This window comes from Oryza brachyantha, chromosome 10, assembly GCF_000231095.2.
Source record: "Oryza brachyantha chromosome 10, ObraRS2, whole genome shotgun sequence".
In the NCBI taxonomy this organism is placed as follows: domain Eukaryota; kingdom Viridiplantae; phylum Streptophyta; class Magnoliopsida; order Poales; family Poaceae; genus Oryza; species Oryza brachyantha.
Window position 1 is genome coordinate 14,096,596 of NC_023172.2, and position 24,286 is coordinate 14,120,881.

Sequence of the window (24,286 nt, forward strand, 5' to 3'; positions counted from 1 at the left end):
CCTTTTTGAAGCTTATCCCTCGGTGTGGTCGCATCATCCACCATATGGTCCATACACTGGTGTGGGCCAGCGACTGATCATGATAGGGAAGATGACCCATCGACTGGCACGGTTTCTTTTGCAAACTAGTGGGCACTGGCCGCGAGGAAAAATCTAAGTTATAGAGACATGGGTGGCTGACAGTGGACCCTATCATTTATGGGTTTACATTTCAGTCACACTGAACAAACTAAACAAACTAAGTACTCCACGCTGCTGCATTTCTCACAGAAGATAAGAAGCTTTTGTAGCTGAAGATGGATATACTAGGAATAGGGAAGTTTGTGATTCGTGGAGAAGAAAAAATGGGTGAGATTGTTTACTGATGAAAGTTTGTTGTTTTGGTTAGAAATGATATAGATATAGGAATTATATTTTGGGATAGATTTTGAATGATAGAAATTAATATGTTTTAGAACGGATGAGTGAGTTCTGCACCTATCTTTTTTTCTCCTGACTTGGAGGAGGAGATGTGACTACATGTATATCTCTCGTGTGACTTTCTTACTAAAATTACATAATGTAACTATAGAATAATTATAGCGTAATTACAATATAACTAATATTTAAATTATAAATGTAACTAATATATAACTATTATGAAAGTTTCACAACTAAAATTTGCATATAGCTCGGTTGTAGTTACATTATAATTATATACTAGCTATATTGTATTTATATTGTGACTATATTATGTGGTTTTACAGGAGCATTTTTAGTAAAACCGCTGTCGTTTTAGCTTTTGCACGGTTAAGATGGATGGGCCGGATTCTTTTGATGGGCCGTGCCGGAGGCGAGGCAGCCCACAAGGCGGTTTTCCGCAAGCCGGTGGTAGATCCATGGCATGGGCCGCTTGATGCAGATTCTAGAGCTCAAAGAGCCCACTTCTAGAACCTTTTGGGACGGTGTCAGTGCTCCTGTTGCTCTGGGCCAGGATATATTTGCTTAAATTGCTTCATACCTACTACGTTTTGTGACAAGTGAATGTCATGTAAATTCTGCGAGAATTGCACCGTTTTTGTGGTGTCGTCTTCCTCCTCATGCTCGTTTCGTCCTGCCGATGAGGATGACGGAGTGCTCCCCTCAACCTCCACGCGGATGTAGGTGAGAGCTTACTGCCCCTCCCGGCGATGGCCACGGGTGAGCTCCAAATCCTATCTCGCTGTCGCTGCTGGCGTCTCTCAATCGACCCCGCCCTAGTCCAACCATCGTCGGCGCATGTCTCCTCTCTCCTTTCATGCCCTTTGCAGGGTCACACCTCCCTCCATTGTGTAGCTAGTGCTGTGACTATGCGATATCTCTAGTATTTTTATTTTTGAAACATTTTCAATAAATAATTTTATAACTAAAACACGAACGAAAATATTTTCACCGTATGAATCTTTTTGCCACGCTGTTGAGTTATGATCCAAATTTATTTGTGCTAGTATAAAGGCCGACTTTGACGGAGCGAAGCGGAGCCCCATGGTACGGACTCTACGGATTTTAGGGTTTTACCTTATATGTACCTTTTGTAAGCTACCGTGCGGCGTTGTATCCTCATCCCGATATAGTGAAGATATTTTGTTGGCTAGAACCCGTGATTTTCTCTCCTGCTTTAGGAGGGTTTTCCACATTAAATCTCATGCCTTCTGTGATTCATCTATTGTGTGCATCGTTTATTTGCCTATCATTTCCTAACACACGCCACTAACACTGGCGTGGCAGGACAACGCTGTCAAGCAGAGTGTTTGGCATGACAGACTTGCCATGCCAGTATCGGTGGTGTGGCAGGCTTGCCGCGCCAACCAGCATTAATATTGGCGTGGCCAAAAAGTTCAAATGGTGAAAATATTTTCAACATTTAGTAATAAAATTATTTATTAAAAGTTCTAAAAAAATTCTCTCTAGCCAGGATGCATCCTACATAGGCCACGAAGATCCCTCCAAAGCCAGTTACCAACCCCCCATGGCAGCCTGCTTTCTATGTAGCGAGTTAAAACCACTCGTTGTGTAGAAGCACTGTGAATAACCTTATGAACCTTCTCTGCAGCACGATACGAGGGGCATCGAGAAAATGATTTTTTTTTTATAGCGATGGTTACTTATCAAGATTTATGCGCACTAGCATTAACTAATGGACAAATTCATGCACGTACAACTTCACAACCACGCCAAAGTACTCCTATCGTCCAGATAGCTTTCAACTTTCAAGGGAAGCTTGGAGAATGTAAGATGCTGAACTCTCATAAAGGATGCATGATCTGGCCTTTTGACATTCACAATACTACTATTTGGAGGATAAGATCAAGAGCGTCCCTTTCCCCGAAATTCCAAAAGCAAAGCAAAAAAAATGCCTTTGGATTGAGCTTTACTCCAAGCCAAACACAACAGATGGATTTGCTAGCATTGATCACCAATCAATCAAGCAGCTGGTAGTGCATGCATTCATCACCATGTGGGCCTTCAGGGATATCGCCCAAGAACACCTTCAGGTCCCATGCATACAAACACCAGCTAGTGGCCTTGTGGGGGCGTGCAGTACGTTTTCGTGTAGTGCAGCAGTAGGGCCAGGAGACGGTGCGAACCGGCCGTGCGTTGTTGCACGGCAATTCGGCCGTTGTGCTTGTGCAGCACTGATGCTGGCAAGTGTAACAGCTGCTGGATGCTCAATGCTCCAGTGTTGGTAGGATCACCCTGACATGCTCGATTACTAGCACCTGTTTATTCAGACAGTACTGCTTATCAGTTATCACCATGTAGGCACATGAGCCTCTCAACAAGGAGTTGCAGATTCTGTCGTCGATGGTCAGATCGAGACGGCAGCCAAAAAAATTCCATCACCAGTGGTTGTATCGCTAGCTAGCTTCGTAATCTAGTAACTGGATATGGTAGGTAGCAAGAAAACAAAAGAATCAGCGCGCCATCATCATCATCTACTCATCATGCCATGTTGACTCCTCTTTCACCTTTCCAATTAAACCCTTAATTATGGTGTTCGAGAACGGGTCAAAATTATCACGTCCTGCGATGCCTAGATCGGCTGCCACCTGGGCGCGAGGATCGTACTAAACCTCGTCGCGCACTAACCCGAGAAAAAAAAGCGGCTTTGCGACATGCGAGATCGCCAATAATGTGGCGAGTCACCATTGGCCCGGCCAACCTGAAGCCTGAAAGAGCCACTCTTTTTTTGCTGTGCTTCACAGCTAATCCCCTAGCCCAGCTAGCGTTGATCGAGCAACGAAACGCGTCTAGGTTTTGTCCCGAATGCGTTCACCAACTCCCTGCCCGTTTTTATACCCCACGCGATCCTGATATCGCCATGCAGTTTGGTTAATTGATTGCCTGCTTACACGTAGGTGCAATCGTGACATGGTGATGAGCTTGATCGATCGGTCAGGGTGGCATTGTTGTGTTGTGTGACGAGCAATGTGATGATCGGAGTTGATTGGTGTTGATTAGCTTAGGCTGTGTGGCATGGCCGAGCAGCGGCAGGGGAGGAGGGGCGCGGCGGCGTCGGCGGTGGCGGCGTGCGGGAGGAGGGCGAGGGCGGAGACGCGGCACCCGGTGTACCGCGGCGTGAGGTTGAGGGCGGGGAAGTGGGTGTCGGAGATCCGGGAGCTCCGGAAGGCCAGCAGGATATGGCTCGGCACGTACGCCACGCCCGAGATGGCCGCCGCGGCCTACGACGCCGCCGCATCGGCGCTGCGCGGGCACGGCGCGGCGCTCAACTTCCCCGACGCCGCGCGCTCCCGCCCGGCCCCGGCGTCCGCGTCCCCCGACGACGTGCGCGCCGCGGCGGCCGCCGCCGCGACGGCGGCTCAACGTCAGCCGGGCGGCGGCGGCGAGGACAGTCGACGTCATGATCAGGTGGTACTACTACCGCATGGTGGCCAGGACGGCGTGGTGGACGAGGACGACGTGCTGGAGATGCCGCGGCTGATGGTGAGCATGGCGGAGGCGCTGATGATCAGCCCGCCGCCGGTGCTTGGCCCGGCGGCGGCGGCGTTAGAGGAGGCGCCGGACGGCGGAATGGACGAAGGCGGCTGCGTGAGCTTGTGGGATCACAGCTGATCGATCGATCGATCACGCACTGTACCGCTGTCACTGTGGGTAGTGGAGGGTATGTGTGCGACTGCGACGCCATGATCGATCGATCGATCAAGTTCAACCTGCACGGTGGTGAACTGGTGATGATCGATCGATCGGTTGCGACGTGGACGTACGTACGGATGGAATGTTGGTTGTGTCGTAACCGTACGTGTGTACGTCGCGACGCGCCTGTACCGTACGTACGTAGCATGGATATGCTGTTGATCCAAAATGGATGATGCTGACACAGTGTCTGTCGTACGTACATGGATAGTACACATACAGGTTTACTGGAATGAACCTTTTTTTTTCTGCCTTGATTAATTAGAAAGATACTCCTAGATTTACCATCGGTTAATTTGGGTTTGAGCCAGTCAGTACGTAATCTAGAAATTTTCGCCAGCACGTTGTAAGCATCAGTTTTTTTTTTTTGGTGGTCCATCGTGGAAAAAGGTTGCTCCACAAAAATGTGGTATCCCTCAGTTTCGTAATATAAGACTTCTAGATTTATATGATCTATGGATGCTAATGAATCTAGACACATATATAAATTCTATACATTCATCAATATATGAATTTAGATAAGGCTAGAAAGTTTTACAATATGAAACAAAGACAGAACTCCCTCCATATTTTTATGTATGACACCGTTGACTTTTAGAATCACGTTTAACCATTCGTCTTATTCAAAATTTATATCCAAATATGCAAAATTAAAGTTTCTATAATAATAAATCATATTATAACAAAATAATTAATAATTATATTTTTTTGAATAAGATGAATGGTCAAACGTGGATCTAAAAGTCAAAGGTGTCATATAAAAAAATATGGAGTGAGTACTATATTTGTGGGGATTTGTTACATATGACGATATTCGTAGCTCAGAAATGCCATATATCACTCAACACATTTTTGAAGATCACGCAAATTTTAAACCTTGTGATTTCCTTTCATCCCTATCTTTTGACTTTTACTTATGCTTATAAGTCAAAATTAAAATTTTAAACCTTATTTTTGGAGTTGATTTTTATGTTTTCTTATCATAATTTATTTTTCAACCTTGGCTTTTAGATCGTTGTGAACACGTATATAAAAGTTTTTTTCAAAAATTGTTTTCTGTTTGTAAATATGTTGTTCGGTTTTTTAATTGAAAAGGTCAAAAGATGACCCATTTGTAAATTGGTTCTTTACCTTCATCTAGCGAGGTTCAACAAACTAGAAACTTGTTAGCTTTCAGGGTTGTCACGGTAGGTAATTGAACGTGCGAGTGTTTCCCAATTTACAGCCTCACTGTTTTGCTTTTTGTTTATGCTTATAAGCCAAATTTTAAATTTTTACCTTAAATTTAGAATTAAAATTGAAGTTTTTTATCATATTTTATTTTTTACCTTTGCTTTTATATTACTACGAACATGTATATAAAAATTTTATTCATTTTTTGTTTGTAAATATGTCATTTGATTTTTTCTTAAAAAAACTAAAACGATGACCCCTTAGAGGCATGGCTAGGGCAACAATGGCCCGGTGATCCTGGCGGGACAGCAAGGCCCCACAAGGATCTCGGCCTCTCGGGTATTCATGTGAATGTAAAAAGTTTCTAGAAACTTATATGAAGTAATGTTACATATGTATAAGGTTAACAATATCTTATACTTCATTCTTTCCTCTCTTTTTTCTCTCTTCAACAAATCCACTTCTCCTAGTCTCCTAGTTCACATCACCTAGCTCTAGCCTAATAACCAACTATCTTAAATCCCCTAGCCCTAGTCCATAAACACATACTAGGGCCGATAGATTTGTAGTTGTCGAGTCAATGCCCGACCTTAAAATTATTTGTACGATTTTAGTGTACGACGGTCGTGGTCCAAGACGACCCTCGTCTTCTACTTGGAGCCCTTCTAGGATGAGCTCGTCAAACCCAACTACCCCATACCACATTCCATACGGTAGGCAGGACACAATGGATGAGGCATGCTCCAAACATGTTTTGTCAAAATCACGAGGTGGATGCGATGAAGTTTTAACCAAGAGGAACTTAACAAGACAGATAACTACACCCCCTCCCCGTGCACAGGTTGTTGAGCCATGAGTGGTCAATCTAGTAGGTCACTCCCCTCATTCTAACCCCAGTCGGGTACGTGAACCGTTGGCCTTCCATGCACTACATTAGACATGCAAAACACTCTTTGGAGAGGCCCACAAGAGTTCTCTCAATGTTTTATAATTTATCTATATGCCTAGAATGTGGGTAGTATCCCTATATATATTAGGGGAGAACTTGCACCAAGTAAATAGGACCTTTGGGTAGATTGACCATCATAATGAACCAAACAATAAGGAGAAGGACGGAGGGACAAAGGCATAAGAATTAGAGAGGATGTAGGAGAAAGTATAAAATTAGGTTGTGAGGTGAGGTGGGTATAGGATCCTCTTGGTAAGTGTGCAGGACAATAAAATTTTTGAAATATTTAATACATTAATTGCAGTTGCTACCTTTCAAACAAATATAATTATAATGTATTGGGTAGTCGACGCCTCAACTCGAGCAGCTAGACCACTAGTGAATCACCTATGATAGAGTCATCATGTGTTTAAAATCATAATATATATATATATATATATATATATATATATATAATAAAAAGCTTAATAGAATAGTTCACTCTATTTGTTTTAGCATCTATTGAGACTTTATGTTCTATGTTGCATACATATTCGAGACAAAATGAAATGTGTCTTAGGAACCCACATTAATAGTTCGGCCATTTGATAGTCTGGATGCATGCAGAATCCGCGATCATGGTAGAGCTTCAGATAATCCACGCGCATGTAGTCATCGAGCCAAAGAGAAACCCCAACTTCTACCTCCTTTTTATAAGAGAAAAACTTACTACTATTGCTTAACTCGCACCTGCCACCATTAGCAGCTTCCACGAAGAAGTGGTAACACGCAGCATTGAGATGGGATTGCTTCGATCTGCTGCTTCTACCAACGCGGCGACTCAACACGCACAGCTGTAGTACATGCACTGCATCCATCGACGTGCCGTCCCGTTCTCGGCAGTCGCAACGACGGCGGCGGCGACGTACGGCCAGAAGCCGCGGCGAAACCGTGAGTCGGCCGGCATATTTACATGCTGCAGCAAGCTGCAGGTTGTGCAGGCTACAGTACAGCACTAAACTAGTTGCATATATGAAACAAAAAAAAAACCCAATTTTTTCATCGTAGTATCCTACTGCTGCAGGTTGAGCACATGAGGCAACTGGTTACAGCTGGTTGTTGTTTTGCATGCAGCCCCGACCGAGTTGAAGTTTACTAATGCAAATTGAGCAAACCTAACTCAATTCGTCGAGACCTGCGCCGTCGTACGGCCGGATGGTTAACTTTTGCCCCAACGAGGCTGCAATCGCGAGACCGGCCGGTGTCCTGAGCCATCTCCCATCTGCTGCCATGCCATGGAGGACGAGGACGGAGGCAGCAGCTAGTGGTGGCGACCATCAAAGCGTCGTCGTGCTCCTGTTCCGTCGCGGTTGCTCTTGCAGGTTACATTGATTCGACATCTCGATGCGTTGCCTGGTGCCGCCGTTCTGGTTCGAGCTCGAGACCCTGTGTATTCATATTCTGATCATCGCCATCGAAAAGTTCATGCCTCTGACGAAACTCCTGAAGACTGATTGACCTTGTTGAGTAAACAATATTGTGCACACGTACGGTTAATTTCCATTACTGAAGACTGATTGACCTTGTTGAGTAAACAATGTGCACACGGTTAATTTTCATTACTGTGCAGGGGGTGGAATCATGGAAGAGACAAGAAGAGGTTGCTGCGTCCGTGTAGTGTCGAGGACTCGAGCAGGCAAGGAGAATCAAAGAGGAAACAGCAGCTGGAGATCGAGCCATGAAAGTGAGTGAAAAGAATCGAGGCAGTTTCGGGAAACTGTTTTTAGCACCGGGTGGATGTCCACCCATATACTTGCATGTCATCTAAATAGTCATAAAAATATAAAAAAATTGATAAGATAGATTAATATGAGTTATATCACTCCACAAACATACATATTTAATTTCAACTTCTACATGTTGTAACAAAAATAACAAAAATAAACTGAACCTAGTATACGCACATTCACAATAATTTTTATTATTTTTGTTACCACATGTAGAAGTCAAATTTAAACATGTATGTTTATGGAGTGATATAACTCATATTAATCTATCTTATCAAATTATCAAATTTTTATGACTATTTAAATAACATACAAACAACGGGTGGATATCCACCATATGCTTAAAAAAAACTGCGTCCAGGCAGTATCTCCATTCCCTCTCCACCACGTGTGTAGCAGTCAACTGTACTTGACTCCTGCAGAAGGCTACACGAGCGAAAAATCAGGAGGCAGAATCGCATCGATCGAATCGAATCGCAACGCGATGCCGCGGAAGCCGCGCCGAAAGCTCGTCGGACTCGGACCAATAGTTTAACCGCCAGAAAAAAAAATTTCGCTTGCTTATGCTTATAAACTAAAATTTTAATTTTTAATCTTAAATTCGGGGTTAATTTTAGAGTTTTTTCATCAATTTTTTTCAACCAAAGCTTTCAGATCACTAAGAATGTATATATATAATTTTTATTTATAAATTAGTTTTCGTTAGTAAATATACCGCTTAATATTTTTTCTGTAAAACACTCGACTATCACCCGGGAGACACGATGCAACGGGCGATCACATCTGGGTGAAAGCTCAAGCAGGTCGCTTCAAAGCTTCACTGATCAATAATCAAGGCCTGAAGAATCAAAGAGGGCACGGTGTGCAGTATTAGTAAAAATTTGGGTGCTTCGGTTTTGGCAGATCCGATACACGGTAGCCCGGGCTAGGCCGGGGCGGTGGGGCGCGGGCCGCGTCGCCGGCGTAATGGCGCCGCGCGCGGCGGCTGCACGCGCCCCTACCGGCCCCGGCTCCGAGGCTCACCGCCGCGCGCGAATCCGGTACGACGTGGACGAGTCGGGACCGGTCACCGGTCCAAGGCAGCAGCAGCAAGGTCCGAACCCAACGAATTCGCCGCTCCGTCGTTTCTGCTCGGTTTCTTTTTCCTTTTTTTGTTTTTTGGTGACTGATGCAGTGATGCTGCTGTAATTTGGGCCATTTTTGGCATGGCGCCATCGCCCCACCACCCTGGTCGCCACACTTCACAAAAGAGTCAGACAGTCAGCGGAGCAGAGTGACATGGTACTGCTACAGTACTGCTGCATAGTGCTCTATGCCCAATACATCTACCGGCTCCTGTCGTTTGTTGGCTTTTTAGAGGAGAAAATGAAACGATTTATTTACGACCGAGAAATAATTTACTAATAAAGCTTTTAAATATGTGTTTACGAGCTTTTAAATACATGTCTACGGTGATTCGAAAGAAAATATTGTATGATAAACTACGGTGAAAAAATATAAAATTATGCTTTGAAAGGTACCACCTCCGTCCCAAAATAAACGAATTTTTGAGTTTTTATATAATTTTTGACTCTTCGTCTTATTTAAAAATTTTTTATGATTAATATTTTTATTGTTATTATATAATAAAACATAAATAATATTTTATATATAACTATTTTTTAAAAAAATTAAAATTTTTTAAATAAGACGAATGGTCAAACGATCAACCTGGAAACTCAAAAATCCTAAGGACGGAGTAGGAAGTAACAACCATACGATCACGACGACCAAACAACACCGCGGAAGAAGAACATGGATATTCCGTACAGAACGGGCTTGATTATTGCACGCATTGACAGCCTATGGCTATATGTCCAGTTTCCTCGGGTACTATCGACAGGGTTTACTGCGAATTAGGCCTTGTTTAGTTCTTAAAAATTTTCACCCAAAAACATCTCATCAAATCTTTAGACATTTAAATAGAGCATTAAATATTAATAAAATGAAAAACTAATTGCACAGTTACGGAAGAAATCTTGAGACGAATCTTTTGAGCTTAATTAGTCCATGATTAGCTATAAGTGCTACAGTAACCAACATGTGCTAATGATGAATTAATTAGGCTCAAAAGATTCGTCTCGCGGCTTCCAGGCTAGCCGTGAAATTCGTTTTTTCATTCGTGTTCGAAAACCCATGAAATATTTGACGTGACATTTTTCTTAAAAATTTTCTCAATCTAAACACGGCCTAAACTGTAGGTGTACTCCAGTTTGGTGACTTTGGTCAGACCCAGGTCCTTGCACGTTCGCATAGCTTACGACCAAGACAAGTAATAACTCCTAGCAGTAGGATCGTAGCCACCCCGCCTCTCCCGGGTGCATGGATGATTGCCAGTACGTACAAGGGTCTCTTGTTTTGATTTTTTTTTCAACTTTTTGAAACATTTTTATCTTCTGAGTTTAAAACTAAACCACTATTTATTTAACGGATCCGCCTATTGATCAAACGTTTAAAAATTTTAATTATATCAATCAAATCTCATACATGCTCCCTCCCCCAAGCCCCCATGCATTACGTGGGTGTTTGACAGAAGAAAAAAAACCAAACGTTTGATCAATAATAAAAATGTCATTTAACACGTTTTAAACGTGACACCTTGCCCACAAACCGCATTGCGTGTATGTCATTGTTCATGTATCATGTCAGTCGGTTATGACACTTCGCCCACAAACCGTATTGTGTGTATGTCATTGTTCATGTACCATGTCAGTCTAACCGACATAGGCAACCAGTACCGACATATTCCCTTCTTATATCATGGCACTATTATTTCACCATGCTAAATGGTGTGGTGTGGTCAAAAGATAAGAATTTTAAATAAGTGTTGGATTGATCTATTTACAAAATTTTAAAAAATAAAAGGTCCAAAAATATACGTTCTTTTCTGATAAGATTCTCTGATTCCATGATAGCAATCTGAGTACATAAACAGCTAGATTTGCCGCTGTAAAGTTAAAATTTTGTTTCAAGATATCAAATAAAGAACTTTTCTAAGCATAACATTTATGCGTTCAGAAAAAGTATTCACGTATAATCTATAATAGATAGCGAGAAAAATAAAAACGTGGCCGAGCAGCGCAAGCCGCACAGTAACCTCGGCCACGGGGCAACGCAACCCGGCGAAGCGGAAATCGTGTATTTAGTGGCCCGCGCCAACGCGAGGTCAGGTCGCACGCACCGGCACGAGAATCCTCCCGGCCTGCCCCCGCTCCCACCTCACCCCCTCCGCCGCGCCCACCGCCGGCGCCACCGCCGCGTCACGCAACCGACAAGCTAGCCGCGCAGCTCCCCTGTCAGAGAGCTCGCCGGCCGCACGCACGAAGCTACCACACCGCGCCATTGCTTGCGCCTTGCGGCTAGCTGCATTGCGTTTGCGTTGTGATCGATCGCTCGCTTTGCTCCGCGCCGTGCGTTGCTTGGTCTCGTCAGATCCGAGAGGGCGGGTGGGTACGTACGTGAGGTGCCGAGGGAAGATGGCGGCAATGGCGGGTGGGAGTAAGCCGCTGAGGCTGAAGGACCTCCTGGAGCTGGACTGCGAGTCCTGCAGCGCCGCGGGCTTCCGCTGCTACCCGCGCCGCCTTTGCGTCCCCGGCGCGGCGGCGGCAGCCACCGTCGCCTCGTCGCCGATGATGCAGCGCGGCCCCAGGCTGTCCAGCCTCTCGAAGAGCCTCTCGCGCCGGCTCAGGGGAGGCTTCTGGAGGCGCCAGCAGGACGACGACGAAACCGCCGCGGCGCCGGCGGGCTCCGGTGCCTCCGCAGTGAACAGCACCAGCTGCTGCAGCATCTCCGACTCCGAGACGTCCGACTCGAGCAATTCCACCGGGAGGAAGTCGCACTCCCCGTCCGAGTCCGAATTCTCGTCGGCCAGCTCCGACAGCCTGCACGCCGGTGACCCCTCCACCGCCGGAGCCGAGCACGAGGTAATCAATCAATCACCACCATTCCATCGACCTCACTTCTCTTCCACCAACTCACCGTCACTCACTCACATCACTCACTAACCTTATCACTTACCACTGCCTCCTTAATGACGAATCAATAATTGGGCGTTAATTCAGTTGAGGTAGCTTGGGTTTAGTTGCATTAGTGCCCCCGAATTTGCGTAAACTCCAGGGCGAAACCGAGACCCCACGGGGCGATCAATGCCGCCACCAAAAGCAGTACATTCATTCGGTAGCAGCGAGCCATCACTCACTCACTCATACGAACACATGGATTGCTCAATTATGCGGATAATCTTCTGACTTTGTTCATGTTACAAGTATCCAAGAGGGGAGGCAACGCTCGTAGCAGTAGCTACTACTACTGAATACTGCATTGATGAGCGTACACAGCAGCCAACATGGACCTGCTGTCTGCAACAGCGGTAGAGTAATTCGTGTACCCAATACCCATGTGTGGATACTACTACTAGTATACTACTGCCCTGTGCATGCTGCTGCTGCTGCTACAATTGTGGTGATTGATCGATCGGGATCGACGGAAATGACCTGTCCGTTGTACTGCCTCCGGCTGAATTTACGGCCATTGATAGGAGTAATGATACAGTGCGTTCGTAGTTAGTAGTAACACGCAAATGATGCCACTAATCGAGTAGTAGAGAGAAAGAAAGTAATCACATTTCTGTGGCTAAACGAGTCATTAGTTAGGAAGTAACCGAACACACTCTCACTCTGTGCTGCTGTGCATGGATGAGCAGTAGCAGCAGCAGCAGCTCTGTGGTGTGGACCAAAAAAGCAGTGGTTGCAAAGCGTAAATGCAGCGGGCCGTTGCCGTAGTTAGTGCAGCTTGTCCGGAAGCGATCGATCGATCGATCGAGAGGCCCTGCATGATGGATTGGCCACTGTCACTACCCCGTAACATGGCACGCTCCCAGCCTCTCGTGGCTTCCCCTGCTCTTCCTTCCACATGATTTAATGGCCCAGCTAAAATTAACTCCTCCGTTTTTAGCGGCAATGGCGGCAGTAACAGCAGCGGCCGTGGCGACATTTCGTCGTGGTCTCGTGGATTAACAATGGAGAGAAAACGGCGTGTGATGAGACAAATGGTGGGTGAATGATTTTGGTGTACGGGTATTGCAGATGATGAAGAGGGAATCCGAGGAGGAGGAAGCTGAGGACAAGGAGCAGCTCAGTCCGGTGGGCGTCATGGACTTCCCGTTCGACGAAGACGACGACGGCGAGGAGGACGACGGCGCCGCAGCCGTCGAGGAGGAGGAAGAGAGGGCCGCCGCTGGTGCACGCGCCTTCTCCTTCAGCGACAGCCTCGCCCAGCTCCAGCTCCAGAGTAAGTAGCAACTGACAACAGTGCTGTTCTTCTCTTCCCTGAAGAATAATCTGTCATCAACCAAACTTTATCGTAATAAACGTACAAAATTGGACGTGTCGGGTTGCGGTAGTAGTATTATTATGGAGTAGCCTGCCACTACAAAATGGTGTCAAATCTCAGCAGAGATGGGGCCGAGGTGTTTGAGCCGGAATCTGCTCTGTTTCTGTCTCTTGCTCGGACACGAATCACACGATCCGGGCGTGGCAAAAGGTGTTCCAATTTCTGTACTGCTCATGCGGGCCCATGGGGAAAAAAGATGCAGAAAGCCCGGAACGTGTAAAGATCCTACTGGGCCCACTTGACCAGTGACTGGTCGGGGATGGCCGCAAAGGGCACAAATTAGCCTAGGGCCGGGGATTTTTTTTCAAGCTTTATTTTACCAGAGAATCATTATTTTTATTCCGGTTTAATGAATTACAATATGTTCCCTCGGTTCCAAAAATAAGTTGTAGCTGTTCTTTTTCTGTCACGTATATATCTCTCCTTAAATTTGATTTCATAAGAACACCTAATCATATTACATGTACATGCACAAGACAATCTAAACAAATATGTTTATAACTTTTTCTTAGCCTTTGTGCTAGCAGTAGTTGTCTTATATTTTAGAACCTAGTAAGCATTTTTAAAGAAAAGATATCTTAAAATGTCTTCATAGACACAAAAAGTAAATCGGTGTTATACAAAATATTTTGTGATATTATTTTTGGGTAAGCAAGTCTCATATATACTACACACAAATAACATTTTTAAAAATAAAAAATACAAAAAAAACTCTTGAAACATATACATAAACTTCTATAGCGGGCAAGAAGACTACATAAAAAGTTTTGAATTTCTTGTCGGGGTTAATCAATTGTAACTTTTAGGTGTATATATGGGCATTTTGGGTAGATTATCTGTTGTTTTATTTGTGCGTCTCATCTAGGTTGACCGTATTTGACTCTCTCAATTAAGTACTGAATTTGGGATTGGTTAACTAAGGTTTTAAATACTTCTAGCTCTGTCCATAACCATATAAAAGCCCTCTATCCTTGAATAGTATTACTACTAAATCTATATCTATCCTTTTTTACCTTTTTATAAACACTATAATGATATCCAATAACTACATAACAAACCAAACTGTATTCGGTCAACACATATTTGCCACCTCTTAATTATTAATTTCTGTACCCTTTTTGGCGTGGAGCAGGGAGAAAGATGAAACAGGAGCCCAAGATCCGACGTCTCGAGAGCAATGGGGAGCTCGTCGGCACGAATCTCGAGGCGCGGTTCGCCGCCTCGGAGTCCGACGGCTTCACCGACGACGAAGTCGTCGTCCCGGTACAGCTCCAGTGCCGCAGCACCGACGCAGTGACGCCGCCACGACGGGACGATCACCGGAGCGGCGGCGGCTGCGGCGCCGCTGCCGGAGAAGATCCCGACGAGCCGTGCGGCCTCCTGGACCTACTGGTGGACACCGTGTCGGCCGGCGTGGTGGACGGCGTCACGGAGCGGCTCCTCCTCGACTTCTTCGTCGAGGCGAAATGCGGCCCGGGCCATGTCGATCTGCGCGCGCCGGCGACCAGCCTGTCGCGCGAGCGCCAGCGGCGAGCGGACGGCGAGACGCTGAGGCTTGCCAAGGCCTGGCTGGAGGAGGGCGGCGCGGGGTGGAGCTTGCACGACGTGCTGCACCACGGCGAGGATGTCATGGCGCAGATGGAGCGGGGCCGGCGGTGGGCGCACACCGGCGAGGAGGTGCGCGAGACCGGCGTGGTGGTGGCGGCCATGGTGATCGACGAGCTCTTGCATGAGCTGGTGAGTGACCTCACTACGTAGGTTTCTGAAGCGAAAAAGAATTACTTCGGATGTCAACTGGAGTCAGGTTCGGTTTGGCTGAAAACTTGTAATAGGGGTGTAGTGATTTAGGTACTGTGGAATAAGAATGTGTAAATAGTTTTGTTAGGAAGATCACTGCTCTGTTTGCATGTAAATCTATAATCTACAGATCATCAATCCAAGGACATTTAAGAATTTCAGAGTGCAATCAACCAGGGTAAACAGATTCTCCTTTTCAGATGTCAGCATTTGTGTCAGAGTGTAAAGGGTGAAAAAAAAGGCAGGCATGAAAATATTCTCCTAGGTAATAGAGAGATGAACAGCATCCCTATGAAAAAGGCAAAAAAGCAAAGTAGGGACAGCACAACCATCACATGCTTTCATGAACCAATATTATTATGTCACAAATCGCAATGATACATTCAGAAAGCTCGGGATCTACGTTCCTCTGTTACATTACCACAGCTACAAGCATACCGTGTTACACTGTCGAATTACAGGAAAATGAATATAAAGTGACTAGTCACACCCTAAGCATTAACCCTAAACCTCTGAGCTGAGGCAAAAAGGGATGGAAAAAAACATAATTCACAAGCTGCCTAGAAAGAGCATGAACGATCAAATTTTTACAAGGGAAGATTAAATCTGCAGCATAAGATTTCACAAAGGCACAAATACTTGTGCAATCCACTTGTGCAGAGCACTACCTTGTTTTCTTGATGATTGCTGTAGTGCGCATCTCAGCGTCCTCCTTTGCAAATGTCCACCAGAGATATGTGAGGGGAATAGACACAGCTACACACAATGCACGACCGTCTACGTATCCCCAGCGTGGAGGAATGTCATAGGTTTCGAGGACTATTGAGGATAAACTTCCAATAATGACAATCAAGATCTTAAAACATGAAGGATGCTTCGTCATCACAGCCCATATTGCCCATAGAAGGAACTGAACAAGGCTAGCAGCAGTGCAAACCTTCGTGTTTAGATCTGCAAAAAGGGGGAACCATCAGATTACATAGATATAAACTTTCTAAAAGGTTGTGCAATATCATTTTAACACAAACATACTGAAATGTTGACACATAACCGACGTATGCATTTTAACAGTTAGCTAGATCCTCATAGATTATTACATAATCTTAACAGTTGTACTAATGGATTATGCAGGTTTGAACTTTGACGTTTGTACAATAACAGGTTAAAATACAGCAACATGATACTCCTACCTACTTAGAACTTCACTACTACATAAGTTCTACAAGAAATACTAGTCACTACAAAATTTATTGTGGTTGGACAGACACTGTTTCAATTATCTGCAGGGAGCCAGGAAGTATGCATTCAACATGCAAAACCTAAAAAGGTCTCACAAGTTCAATATGATGTCCGGCTAAAATTTACCTTTATCAAGTTCATAGAAATTGAGATACAAAATATGAGTTGTTGTGAATGCCAAAATTGGAGCTGCAACCATCACTCTTGAAGCTTCATCCTTCAGATTTAGAGTTCGCAATATCGCCAGGATAAGGGAGTACCCAATAAAAGCAGCAAATGATGAATAATACAACTTTTCAGTCCAAGATGTATCGCTGCACCCAATGGAAGAATCAAGTTCAGCTAATTATAATTGAGCATATATACTGGAATCATACTTTTGGTCAATTTATTGGATTTACCAACTATGATAGATAGCACGCCAAAACCATGCATTCATGGACAGGAGGCCATAAATATGCCACAGACCAGTGTATTCATAGTACGTCATTTGAGTTTCGGGCCTAAGAGGGAGCTTGTAAGAAAGCTGGAGGAAAAAGGAAAGCCACCCGTTAAATTGTACAAGAAGAGAGAGTGCAGAGAGGGCAGCAGAAACAGGCTCCTGCAAGAAGGAAGAAAAATTAGCGATAGTAATAGGTGAAGGCCACCAGGTAATGAAACTGAAATAAGGGTACTTAAGACAGATCAAGTCAAAAAAGAAAAGCTATGCAGTTAATTAGTACATGATTGATTAAATACCTGAAACACAGATGCACGCTTCATAGGCCATTTGCCATGATACTTAATTGCTCCCAATCCAAGTTGTTCCCTTTCACTTTCCCTCTCCATCATACAGTGGTATCTGCATTCACTCTTGCAGTTCCATTCTTTCCACTGCAAGTACAATGGTTCATGTGCGTACCACGATTTGTCAGCAGGATGGTCATCAGTCGGGACCTGACAGTGCCTCACGGAGGCATCTCGGAGAAAACCCGTCTTTTTGCATTCATCAACACAGGATCTGTAGAAGTTAGGGACAAACCAGGCAGTTAGATTGTCGATTGCTCATCAGCTCAGCCTTCAACATCATAACATGTTTAGAGAACAGAGACCTCAGCAGTTCTTATGTACGGTCGATTTGACTACTAAGGTAAGTATAAATCACTAGGCTGGAATCATCAAGAGGTCACAGCTCCAAGTTTGGTCATCAACACCCTACAAAGATTTGCTCCTAACACACGATCATGGATAGATAATCAAAAGAAAAGCACACACACATTGGGAGTTACTTCTTCTAAAAGGAGTCGCTTTGTTGGTGCGACCTATGCAGTTTCTACACAGATTTTAGAAATCAATGATTTTCTATATAAAAAAAATCATGCTATGACCCCCGAACCAAATCACGCGCTCCATAGCCAACGAGCACCAAGTGTTCGCGCAAACGCCCACAAGGAGACTACCGCCACACTCGCATCGATTCCACTGCACACGCAATCACTTCCTCGAACCAAAGGTAAATAAAACGAACCCCAGCAAGTCTCGCCAAATCATCCCGAATCTTAGGAGCAGCAAAAGAACTACGGCACTGCACAAGAAGCCCTCCCTACCTGTAGAGCGGATCGGCGTCGCCCTCGGACGCGCCCACGGTCACCACGGCCGCCGCCGCCGCCGCCGCAAGGCCGACAAGCAGCGCCACCCAGCGCGCTCGGCCAATCCCCATCGCCCACCACCCACGCCGCCCGCAAAACTCCGAGTAAGGCCTACACGGCCGCCAGTGGCGGGCGGGGGAGGGGAGCTCGAAGCGGAGATCCACCACCACCACCACGGAATCCGGAGGTGAACAGGGGAGAGGGGAGGAGGACGAATCGCGCGCAGGTCGTCGTGGCCACCGGGGAGCAAATCGACAGGCCTGGAGGGGGATCGCGAGGAGGCCAACGCGGCGTGGGATTTCTTGATAGTAGTATTTCTTTTTCTTTTTTCGGGGGGTGGGGATGTGTGCTCCTCCTGTTTGTGTGTCTCGGTTTGTTTTTGTGCGGCGCGAGGGAGGCGAGCTGCTAAAGATAAACAAAACGATCAGAATACTGTTTGGTATTGTTTTGTGTGGAGACTGGAGAGTGCGGGGAGAATTAGCAGAAAAACACCCAAATTCTGCTTAAATTAGGCCCCATTCATAGACACGAATAGAAAAAGGGAAAAGGTAGAGCAATAACACCAATAGCTAATGACTATGTCTTTAGGCCCCATTCTTAGATATATAGTTTTATAGTAGTTTGGGTAAATTATATACTCTTTTTTTTACTACAAACGTGTGATTTCTATCGACTATGTCTTTGACCAAAGCTTGTTCTGGCGAGGAATCCAATATCATACGGAGTGGCTTCTTAGACATAATACCACCATTATTGAACCACTAGAAAAAGGTTGAAAATTTACGCAAGCCTAATTGGGACAAGTGACCGCCGACAAAAAAAAAACTATCCTAAACCATCTTAGCAATTTAGTGGTTATTGATCGGTCAGAATTCAACCATGTTTATTGTTGATGTATCATTTGATACACTAAGGGTTATAGCTTGTATCATATGATATGACATTTAAGCCAATGGTGGATCATAGAACATTTTTAGGGAAAACGAAAGAGTAACCCTAAATGTCAGTTTAAAACAACGTATTTTAAAACCCGATGGAATAATCGCTAAACATCTTATCCCTAGTCCATTTTTGATACCTATCTCGGTCATCCAAAAGTTTCCCTATCAAGACCATTTCTTATGTCACTATAGTTGTTTCATTCAACCCGTCTAGGGTTTGAACGAGACAATCTAGAGAACAAAACACTTAATGATACTCCCTAATCTTATTTTAGACCAATTACTAACATCCTAATGCATATTTAGTGAGAAGAGAAAATGACCAAGTTGTCCCTCGTTAATACGAAAGAAGAATTGGTGGATTATTAGCTAAGAGCAAGTACTATGAGTCTCTTAACCCAAACCCTTAAATCTCGTGTAGGATTAAATGGTGAAATGGAGAAGAGATGAGAGAGGGAATGAGTCATTCCTCATTCAAAGAGTAACCTCTACAATTTCCAAAAGAAAATGAGAAATAAAAAGGGTAGATTGGTTAATCAATTGTTAAAATTAGTATATAATATGTAGTGTAGAGGTGATGTATTATACAAGTCAACTCCCAATTAATGAATTGCTTATATGAATAAAATTAGAGGTGACATCTATCTCTACTATAGAACTTACTATAAGGAGTATTGAAAGATAAAATTTCTCAGGATCAAGAATAGTTAGGAAGTTACAAGTTGATTTTTGTGAGCAAAATTTAATCTTCGGAAATCAATTTAAATTAATTTATTTAGGACGGAAGTGTAGCTGGCATGTACTTATATATCCATATATCTGAAGGACTTACCAGTTACCACATAATTGCACATCTTTTGCTTACACCTGGTACGGCACTTGCCCGCGGCGTACAGGGTAGCTGGATGGTGGGGCCCGTGAGGTCACCAACGCGGGGTACGTGTTGAAAAATGAGAATTCCGTGTCATCCACCTAGCTGGTTCCTAGGAGCACTCAGGTCGTTATCCCCTCAAAGTACAGAAAGAATCAGATTGGTTGGCATCTTGTACTACTACTACTCGTACTACCACTTCTACCTAGCCAAAAGTTACACCTGTCAGATCGGACGGCAACTGCTGCTCCCTGTGCGCACCGGCAAGTTGTCACCCGCCGTCCGATCGACCTTAGCTGGGTGTTGTTGCCGTTATTCTGAAGGTAGTGATGGATTGGTTGATAAATTCCACGTTCCTAAAATACAAGCATTTTAAAGATATACCTATGTTCATAACAACTTTATTTTTCGATTTCTGTGTCCAATGTTTTGACCGTTCGTCTTATTTAAAAAAATTATATAAAAACTCTAAAAAATTAGTCACACATAAAAATACTATTTATATTTTATTAGACTTATTTCGGGACGGAGGCAGTAGTTATTAGTGTATTGGTTAAGATTGACAATAAAAGACAATGCTATTTTTTTAATAAATGACAGATGTATGGAAGTATGGGAATATGTGAAGGTAAAATGTGAATAATGCTAGAAGAGCTTATATTGTGATACAAATTTAAATCTAAAAATGAATATATTTTGAGTTGGAGGGAGTATATGTTTATGCAATAGATCAACTTTGGTCACCCTTTTTGGCTTCAAAATTTTGATTTAGAAGGTTTAGCACAGACGCACCATTAGAACTTGCACATGGCTGACTTCAAAGTTTGATAATATTAACTATCTTAGAAAAGTGAGGGGAGGTGGTAAGAATGGCAACGGGGCGGGTCGGAGGCGGGTTGAACAGGAATGAACCCAAACCCGCCACCCGAATAGTATACCCAAACCTAGACCCGATTAGAGAAACAGGTAGAATTCTATCCTCGTACCTAACCCGATTGGGTACCCGCAACCTGACCGGGTGACCCGCTCACCCGCACAAAATGGTATTGATGGTATCTCGCTCCTCGCCGTCGCCGGCCAACCACCCTGCCGCCACCGTGCACGGCTGTGCCTGCTTGCCATCCCATCGCCCTACGCCTGCTCGGCAGCGCGCGGTCGCACTGGCTCGGCACCCCCACAGCCCCGTCGCCCAGCCGCCCCGCCGCCTCCCCCACCGTGTGCGTCGCCGGCTGAAGCGAGAGAGGGAGAGGACCGGGAGTCCGGGATCCGGACGGAATTCGCCGCCTTGCCGCCCGCCTGCCGCTGCCTGCCTGGCCCGCCTTGCCGCCTGTATGAGTGCGTGACTAAGGAGTGAGAAAGTGAGGAGAGAACAAAAGAAAGAGAGCTAGGGTTTCTTTATATATATATATATATATATATATATATATATATATATATATATATATATATATATATATATAGGCTTAGTATTGAGTTCTTGCATATTTCATGGGCTATAATTTAAGAGATTATAGTCTGATATACCCTCCTCGGGTACCTGCGGCTAGAACTTCATCCCTGTCCCCACACCCACCTATATGCGGGGCCCCGGACCCGGTCATCCGTGGGTGAAAATTCATATAACCGCACCCGTAGGAACGGGTACCCACGGGTGAAATTGCCGTCCCTTGGAGGCGGAGTAAACGAATGTTTTGCTAATTATCTAATTCAGTTGGTAGTGGAGGACTACTACAGGAATCAATTGAAAAAAAAATGGGCACGATATTGCTACAAAAATGAATTCTAATGCTCATTAGTGACCAATGGGTCCCAAAGGCAATTTTGTCAGCTCTCTGACTTCAGAGTTTGGAACTTTTTTGGAAGTTGTATGCGTGTCTATGTACTGTAGTGTCTAATTATTGCACTTGACATTTCCATTTGGTTTCTCTGTCGTCACAGGGAAACGGTTGAGAAGGAACAGTTTATAATGGCTGGAAGTTGACTATCTGGGTTGATTTGACACATATATTTGATATAATCTATTGATAATGAGACATTTGACTTCATCAACCTGAAGAAGATATTTTCTCCGTCATAAAATAATATTATCTTTCTAGTTGAAAATTATAATATAAAGATAATTTATTTTGGGACAAAGAGAGTATTATAATTCACTTGGAGTCATTTTAGAAGCTGAAAATCTGGACAGCCCACTTTAATTCTAGAACCAAAGAAATCATTAGTCTTGGGGGCCTTTTTCTTAAAACCGGCTCTCTGTTGTTCCATAACATGGTCCGGTCGAAGTAGTACAAGTAGAGCGGCCTAGTAAGCCCATCACGATCCTCTGCCGGTGCAAACCGCTTCGTTTCTCTATCGATTTTGTTGAAACATTTTTGCTTGTTAGAAATCTTCCGTGTGTTTTTACATTAAAAACATACAAATGCAACTATATATTATATAACATAGGTATGGGATTAGAGTATTAGACGAAAAGAGACCGCGGCGTGAGCGACGATAAATAGCCTTTTAAGATCCGTGCTGCTGCTAAGACTACCATACCACCACTATTTCGAACAGTGTCTGCAAGCACGGGTAATCTTTTTGCTTTTTAAAAGAAAAAACAAATAATATATTTACAAACAAAAAATAATTTATATATAAATTTTTTATATACGTGTTTACATCAATCTAAAAGTCAAAATTAAAAAAAATCAGATCAATTTCAAACTTAAGATGAAAATTTAAATTTTAGATTGCAGGCATAAACAACAAAAAAGCGAGGGTGCACACCGTAACCATACATCTTCGCCTTTTCTCATCAGAAGCGAAAAGCAGGATATGGGAATACAGAGAGGTCGATACACCAATAACACCATCTAATCATCGACATGCTCTGTATGGGTGAGAGATAAATAAAAGGTGACAAATGACAAAAGATACCATTATTACGATATAGGGGGCGGCTGCATACGTACTACGTGCGTGCCTCCGGCCTAACCCACTCACTATCCCCGGATCCTTTTCCATTTTCACGCTGCATGGAGGAGCTAGCAACCGTGACAGCAACATCTACCAGCGGATCAGCGTGCCTACACCGCGCAAAGGCGACCCCGAAAAGCCGAAGCATGCGCTTGCTTGGAGCAGAAAAGCGCAGGGCCGCCCCGACGACGAGAGATGCATGCATTATTATCCCATTTCCATCCCATGGAGGAGAAGGAGGAAGACGACATGGGCGGGCGGTGGTGTCGTCGTCGTTGTCGCGCACCCTGGGCGTCAGTGTCACGGCGCATGCGTACGAAGTGTGGTGGGAATCGTGGGATATATCGGAATCGGATCGCCGACGCGCGCGCGGCTGAGAGAGAGGGAGAGAGAGATCTCGATGGGTGCCTCGGTCCAAATCAAACGGCCGGTGCACGCGGGCATGGCGGAATGGGCCACGAAGCGCGTACGCGCGCGACACCTGCCCCCGTCTGCAGCTGCAGCTGGTGGCCGCGCCGCGGGGGTGTCGTGTTGACGCGAGGACGGGCGGGCGGACGGAGCCGGCCGGGCGGGTGGGATGCAGGTGGCACGCAGGGAGAGATCGCCTTCGCCGGACGGAGACCCCGCCCGCGGCGCCGGTACGTGGCGTGGCGTGGCGTGGCGTGGCCCCCCGCGCGCGCGCGGCATAACTCCTCGTACGTGCACATGTGCGTTGCGCAGCGGGCGATTTCGCGAGTTTTACACAGGAGCGACCAGGCGGGCAAGGCCGCCGGTAACTCTTGTAATCGTGGATATTCCCTAGTTCACACGTTATATGTAGATTATCAAAATAGTTAAAAAAAAATAAGGCTATCCTTTAAAATAGCAAAAATTTTGTCACTATGAAGCACTTTTTAGCAAAATGGACCTAAACATTAGGGTAAAAAAATTAACAACTTTGCATTTGTTATTTAGCAGTATGGACTAGCAAATTTCGCCAAAAAATACATAGAGACGTGGACCACCTCTCATGTTTGCAAAAAAAAATGACAACTTTTGCATGCCTCTAAATACCAACTTGTAAAAATATAATGCCAAAACTTTTATCATTTGCCATTTATTATTCCAAATGCCTCTAAACAGGGTCTAAGATGGTTTAACGAATAATACATTCCTATAGAAAACATGCAAAATTAAATCTATCATTCACATGTTAAAAAGGTATGGCTACGAATATGCGTATAGCAAACATAGTTTAATTTTTCTCTTTCGTGTAACACCGAATTTGAATGTTTATGAAATGATATATCACATATTAATCTATATTATCTGTTTTTTATAGCTTTTGGATAGTATATGAAAACGAAAGAATATATTCTCGA

General features: G+C 44.5%; 3 protein-coding genes across 3 annotated transcripts; 2 read left to right on the top strand and 1 right to left on the bottom strand.

Annotated features, from left to right (window-relative positions):
* The first annotated feature begins 3,421 nt into the window (after positions 1 to 3,421).
* Positions 3,422 to 4,092, top strand: LOC107305078 (ethylene-responsive transcription factor ERF024). The gene has a single exon (XM_040528028.1). The coding sequence runs from the start codon at positions 3,496 to 3,498 to the stop codon at positions 4,090 to 4,092; it is 597 nt and encodes a 198-aa protein (XP_040383962.1). The 5' UTR covers positions 3,422 to 3,495.
* A 7,484-nt stretch (positions 4,093 to 11,576) lies between these two features.
* Positions 11,577 to 15,468, top strand: LOC102721204. Its single transcript, XM_006662467.3, has 3 exons — positions 11,577 to 12,023; positions 13,185 to 13,389; positions 14,624 to 15,468. Exons 1-3 carry the CDS (start codon positions 11,577 to 11,579, stop codon positions 15,247 to 15,249), a joined length of 1,278 nt encoding a protein of 425 aa, XP_006662530.3. The 3' UTR covers positions 15,250 to 15,468.
* A 138-nt stretch (positions 15,469 to 15,606) lies between these two features.
* Positions 15,607 to 18,548, bottom strand: LOC102707245 (post-GPI attachment to proteins factor 3-like). The gene is made up of 5 exons (XM_006661910.3): positions 18,114 to 18,548; positions 17,266 to 17,527; positions 16,929 to 17,128; positions 16,654 to 16,841; positions 15,607 to 16,239 (listed from the first exon to the last, which is right to left on the bottom strand). Exons 1-5 carry the CDS (start codon positions 18,224 to 18,226, stop codon positions 15,953 to 15,955), a joined length of 1,050 nt encoding a protein of 349 aa, XP_006661973.1. The 5' UTR covers positions 18,227 to 18,548; the 3' UTR covers positions 15,607 to 15,952.
* Positions 18,549 to 24,286: the final 5,738 nt, after the last annotated feature.

Bases quoted from the DNA above. Each gene is read 5' to 3' on its own strand.
- LOC102721204 (XM_006662467.3), top strand. From the start codon at position 11,577: ATGGCGGCAATGGCGGGTGGGAGTAAGCCGCTGAGGCTGAAGGACCTC. The intron at 12,024-13,184 runs GTAATCAATCAA...CGGGTATTGCAG, and splicing joins CCGCCGGAGCCGAGCACGAG to ATGATGAAGAGGGAATCCGA. The intron at 13,390-14,623 runs GTAAGTAGCAAC...GGCGTGGAGCAG, and splicing joins CGCCCAGCTCCAGCTCCAGA to GGAGAAAGATGAAACAGGAG.
- LOC102707245 (XM_006661910.3), bottom strand. From the start codon at position 18,226: ATGGGGATTGGCCGAGCGCGCTGGGTGGCGCTGCTTGTCGGCCTTGCG. The intron at 17,528-18,113 runs GTAGGGAGGGCT...TAACTTCTACAG, and splicing joins GACGCCGATCCGCTCTACAG to ATCCTGTGTTGATGAATGCA. The intron at 17,129-17,265 runs GTATTTAATCAA...TCCTTCTTGCAG, and splicing joins AGCGTGCATCTGTGTTTCAG to GAGCCTGTTTCTGCTGCCCT.
- LOC107305078 (XM_040528028.1), top strand. From the start codon at position 3,496: ATGGCCGAGCAGCGGCAGGGGAGGAGGGGCGCGGCGGCGTCGGCGGTG.